Source organism: Salvia hispanica, chromosome 4, assembly GCF_023119035.1.
Source record: "Salvia hispanica cultivar TCC Black 2014 chromosome 4, UniMelb_Shisp_WGS_1.0, whole genome shotgun sequence".
In the NCBI taxonomy this organism is placed as follows: Eukaryota; Viridiplantae; Streptophyta; class Magnoliopsida; order Lamiales; family Lamiaceae; genus Salvia; species Salvia hispanica.
In genome coordinates this window covers 17929901-17934860 of record NC_062968.1, presented here as the reverse complement: position 1 = coordinate 17934860, position 4960 = coordinate 17929901, and the positions used below count along the sequence as shown (strand labels likewise).

At 35.1% G+C, this 4960-nt stretch overlaps 1 protein-coding gene across 1 annotated transcript; it reads left to right on the top strand.

Moving 5' to 3' along the window:
* Positions 1–558: 558 nt before the first annotated feature.
* LOC125224088 (transcription initiation factor IIF subunit beta-like) lies at positions 559–3677 on the top strand. The gene is made up of 6 exons (XM_048127437.1): positions 559–985; positions 1105–1216; positions 2124–2254; positions 2347–2421; positions 3051–3200; positions 3290–3677. The coding sequence occupies exons 1-6, from the start codon at positions 785–787 to the stop codon at positions 3410–3412; spliced, it is 792 nt and encodes a 263-aa protein (XP_047983394.1). The 5' UTR covers positions 559–784; the 3' UTR covers positions 3413–3677.
* The last annotated feature ends 1283 nt before the right edge of the window (positions 3678–4960 follow it).

The following is a 4960-nucleotide window of genomic DNA, read 5'->3' as shown; positions in this document are numbered from 1 at the left end:
TATTAAATAACAAAAATTAATAGTTTTAATCAATATTTATAGTGTCCATGAATTAATAATTTTAATTAAAAAATTTATTGATATTTAAAATCAAAATTTAAAATTTAATTTTATAAATTAAATCTAATATTGAAATAAAGAAACAAAGTGAAGGATGACAAAAAGGATAAATAATGATAATTTTGAAATAATATCAGATTTAGTACATAACTGAAATAATATCAGATTTAAAATGTTAAAAGTGTAAAAAGACCAAATTGCCCAAATCCCCCAAAACCCCTCAAAAGGGCATTTTCGTCTCGAAACAGTGCAAAAGGACCGTTTTTGATATTAACCCTTAGTCCAGGGACTACTGGTGATATTTTTAAAGTTCAGGGACCATTTCCGAGATAAACCCATAGTCCAGATACATCAGTAATGACCTAACCCCAATTCCTTTCCAAAAAGCTAATCGACAACGACGACACAAAATATCTTTTCAGTTTTCATACTTATGTAACAGATATTTGTATAAATGAAAATAAATATTCCAGTAATCACACGATTATTATTAGTAATAAATAGGAAAAAATGTAAAAGAAAAAAATAGGAAAACGCTAAAACTGCGATTGTAGATTTAAAGAAGGATTGAATCAACAAAGAAAGGGAGAAGAAAAAGAGGCGGCCACCGATATCCAATTACCGGACCCGTTTTGATCCGACCCGTCACCGCCAAGTCCAATTTCAGTCGTTGCTTGAATCTTATTCTGACGAATTCCGTTAACACTCCGTGAGAAACTCGTCAATGGAGGACGACTACAGTAATGGCGATATCAACGTCGAAACCTCCAAAGCCGACAGATCGGTGTGGCTCATGAAGTGCCCTCCCATCGTCTCCAAGGCTTGGCAGTCCTCCGCTGCCTCCGCTTCTGTCGACTCGCCGCCCGTTGCCAAAGTAGTCGTTTCTCTCGATCTCCTCCAGCCGGACGATTCCTCCGCCCTCCAAGTAACCATTCCCATACTCTGCTTGTGTTTCTTATGCCTTCTGTTATTTTCTGAGCTAGTTTGAATTGGGGAAATTTTCTAGGGTTTTCAATTCTGAATTGATCATATCTGGCTTTTTAGTTTACCATGGAGATGGCTGGGAGTGAGGTCGTCAATATGCCGAAAAGTTACTCTCTTAACATGTCCAAGGACTTTGTTCCCATGGGTGTTTTCTCCGAGTCGTCGACTCAAGGTGATTTTTTGCCTAATCTAACTTATCTATATTGTTTTCCTTTCCCCTCACTCATTGGTGGATTATGGATGTTGTTGGGTCTCGAATCTCTTCTTTGAAGTAGTTTTATGACTTATGTCCCAGTAACTATTTTTGCTCTATGAGATTCGTTAAAAAGTTCTTAAGCAATGACCATAAGTGTTATCGTTCACTACTATAATTATTGATCGACGCTACATATGTACTGCTTGTAGCATATGTGAAATGATTGTAAAGAACAATTCGCCGTAGAGCACTGGCTGCTTATTCTCAATGCTTGCACACACCCTCAATTTCGATCGTGCTAGTGTATAAAAGGAAACCACATAGAACTACTATGAGTAGTAGACTAGGCGCCATTTTTAAAGAAACAAGTAAGTACAACTTCGGGGAATGTCTTCTTCTGGTTCACTGAAAAATTTGAGCAAAATTACAATTAAGGAAAGAATAACCAACAAGGTCTCCCTTAATATTTTCTAGTTTCTTTTTTCGAAGGCAACATTTTTGAAGCTGTAATATCTCATCAGGATGGATAAAAGAACAAACTTGTAACCTTTTAGAGAGTTTGTAGTAGGGATCTGACCTCTTTTCTGTGCATAGCTCACCCAGAGATCGATTCTGTTGTAATAATATTATAGTCTTGATTGAATTTGACCTTTTGTTATCTCTATCTGTACAGCCTAATGTTTTCATTTATTTGTATGAACATTTCAGTTTCATGTAATGTGCCACCCTCTGAAGTTAAATTTCATAGATCCTCTTTGGTGATACTATTTTTTATCCTCTTAGATAAAATTTCTATGTTCACCAGAAGGGCTTGAATGCGCTTATTAGTCATTATGTTGTTTGCGTATTGTGTGTAATAAAAATACAAATTTTTCTTTTAAAGGAAGATCTGCTATGGAAGGAAAGGTGGAACATAAATTTGATATGAAACCCCACCATGCTAACATTGAAGAGTACAGAAAAATGTGCCGGGAAAGGACAAATAAGTCCATGGTCAAGAATAGACAAATCCAGGTCGAGCCGTTATTAACTTTTAGTTTCACCTCTTTCAATTCCTGGATTGAGTCATACTGAAGATAATATTCATTTGTTTTCATGCTTATCAGGTTATCAACAATGATCGTGGTGTACACATGAGGCCCATGCCTGGAATGATGGGATTGATTACATCGACTTCTAAAGTACTTAGTTTGTTTATTTGCTTGTTAAATCTAATTCTGCATCTTGGATATGTGCTGCCATATAGAGTATACTTTAAGTTGGTTCAAGGCCCTAGAAATTAGATATTGGTTTGTTAAGAGCTGGCCAAAAACAGATTATGTCAACCCTTCATGAATGAACATAATGACATTAACATGTGCATTATCTTCTTCCTTTGAAATGCTGGTATCTGAATGAGGCCCCAAATTTGCTAGATGTTCATAGTCATCTATGATGTTTGTTATTAATGTCATGAAATGGTTAGAGTTCATTTAAAATGCTTTTATATTGAGTTGTAATAGCACCATATAAGATCTGGAAATCAAGCAATTTAGTGACCAACCCATACAATCCTCCAGTTTCCATTTGCATAGAAATAAGATCTTTATATCCCAACTAATACTCTTCATCTCAGTTTCCTCCTGAAATTGGAGTGGAGTTATGTGAAATTTTAATGTGATGCCTTTTGGTTTCTAGTTCAATACTTATTCCTCATTCCATGTATCAATCATGCACATGAATGTTCTCATACAAACTTTTGAATTTCCATCTAATTGTTTTTTCTTTAGCTACTGAAATATTAATTGGCAACTTATTCTAACTTGTGTAGGATAAGAAAAAACCAGCTCCAGTTAAGGGGAATGATATGAAAAGAACTAGAAGGGATCGCGGGGAACTGGAAGATATAATGTTTAAGCTATTTGAAAACCAACCTAACTGGACACTCAAGCAGCTTGTTCAAGAGACTGATCAACCTGCCGTATGCATTTGCTCACAAGTCTATTTACACTTTTCTGTTTCTATGTTTTGTAGGCTAATCTTAATAATTTTCTGTAACTTCCTTTGCAGCAATTTTTGAAAGAGATATTAAATGAGCTCTGCATATACAATAAAAGAGGAACAAACCAAGGTACTTATGAGCTCAAGCCAGAGTATAAGAAATCTGTTGAGGATACAGGTGCTGAACCATGACTTCACATTGTCTGTACATTAGATTACATTGAAGAAAAATTATGTTAAAGAAGCCTCAATCTTGAATGCCATACATCTCCTTTAGATATGGGATGTGCCTAGATCTACTGTCCTCATAGAACTTTAAAAGGAAGGGATTTGATGCTAAAATTTCCTGTTCCTAACACCAGTTTCGGTTTGTGGATTAGGTTACTGTATGTGTATTTATGAATTCTCATTGGGTCATTAGTAAAGTATGTCTTGAGTGCTCTTTTCTCTTCTGCCAGTCTTATGTTAATGTTTTCGCGAGTTTTGATATTGCTCAATCAGTTTCCTGTCTGTCATATTTGTATATTGCATGATATTGTTCTCTTCCATGCATCTAGCAGGTGCAGGCATCATCTTGCTAATACTTCAAAGAAAAATCTTGAAAAAAGTGGCACTGAGCACCGTTATGAAGTTTGCATTTCTGAAAAGTTATTCGCAAAATACACCTACCGAACCTTATTCTGCAGTTTATTACTTACTTTTTTCTCTTATTTCCTTTGTTTTTCATCTCGATTATCTCACAAAAGATGTTATATTATGTTTAGTTACATTCATATGTTTGCAATAGATCTTCTTGATTGCATTTTATTGTTTCTCTTGAAATTCATTTTCTTCAATTCTGTTTATATTGGATGCTCTTTTTGGATCTGGAAATCCTTTCTTGTAACTCAGGATTTAAGGAGTTATCCCACTTTGACAGACTTCTCCTAATTGACTATTGATGACATTTATCTCCTAGACCCATGATTTCTCGTACTATATTTTGATAAATGGATAGATCTTCTAAGGAATTCAAGTATTATCAGTTGCTGATGGTAATACCTCACTTATTATATATATGATCGAACTACAAGAGCTAAAAAAATATTTACAACTAAATGGCTATTATTAACCCAACATTCCAAAGTATATTATATGGTCAAGAGAGCTCATGCTAATTGCTATCATGTCAAACCCAATCACTCTTGTGTCCCTACCTAAATAATGTCAAAAAATAGTTTTGTTGGAAATGACTCCACATTCAATGCACCTTTAACCACTGTAGATGAAGACAAGAAAGGATCTAGATTAGATAGCCACTACTAATGAGCCGATTTTTTGGCATCAAGCTGGGGCTGTGGTTTCACGGATTTCTCTTTTCGCATGATGAATTCTAGAAGTTTGGATTTCTTGATTCTTGCTGTGAATTTCCATTTGATTTAATTGTTGCTTGGTGAACAATCATGTTGTCCCATTGATTCTAGCTTAGCTTCTAGTATCCATATGACTGGAGAAACATTGTGTTTCCATGGAATCGTGGATACAGATTACCTTCATGGTATCCACATACCTAATTTCCCTACTTTAATGATATGCAATAACATTTCTAAATTATGGTACATAAATGAACTTTGCTGTGGACTATATGCCTAGGTTGGAACATGACTATAGGTTTTGTAGTCTCTATTTTGTTTTGATATGTACTCAGAAATATTGTTTGAAGAAATCAGAGTCCTGGTCTTGGCCCTCAAATGTCTACGC

What these genes read in the sequence shown, in the direction of transcription:
- LOC125224088 (XM_048127437.1), top strand. Translation starts at nt 785, where the DNA reads ATGGAGGACGACTACAGTAATGGCGATATCAACGTCGAAACCTCCAAA. An exon ending in ACGATTCCTCCGCCCTCCAA is followed by an intron (nt 986 to 1,104) that starts GTAACCATTCCC and finishes CTGGCTTTTTAG; the next exon opens with TTTACCATGGAGATGGCTGG. An exon ending in TGATTACATCGACTTCTAAA is followed by an intron (nt 2,422 to 3,050) that starts GTACTTAGTTTG and finishes TAACTTGTGTAG; the next exon opens with GATAAGAAAAAACCAGCTCC.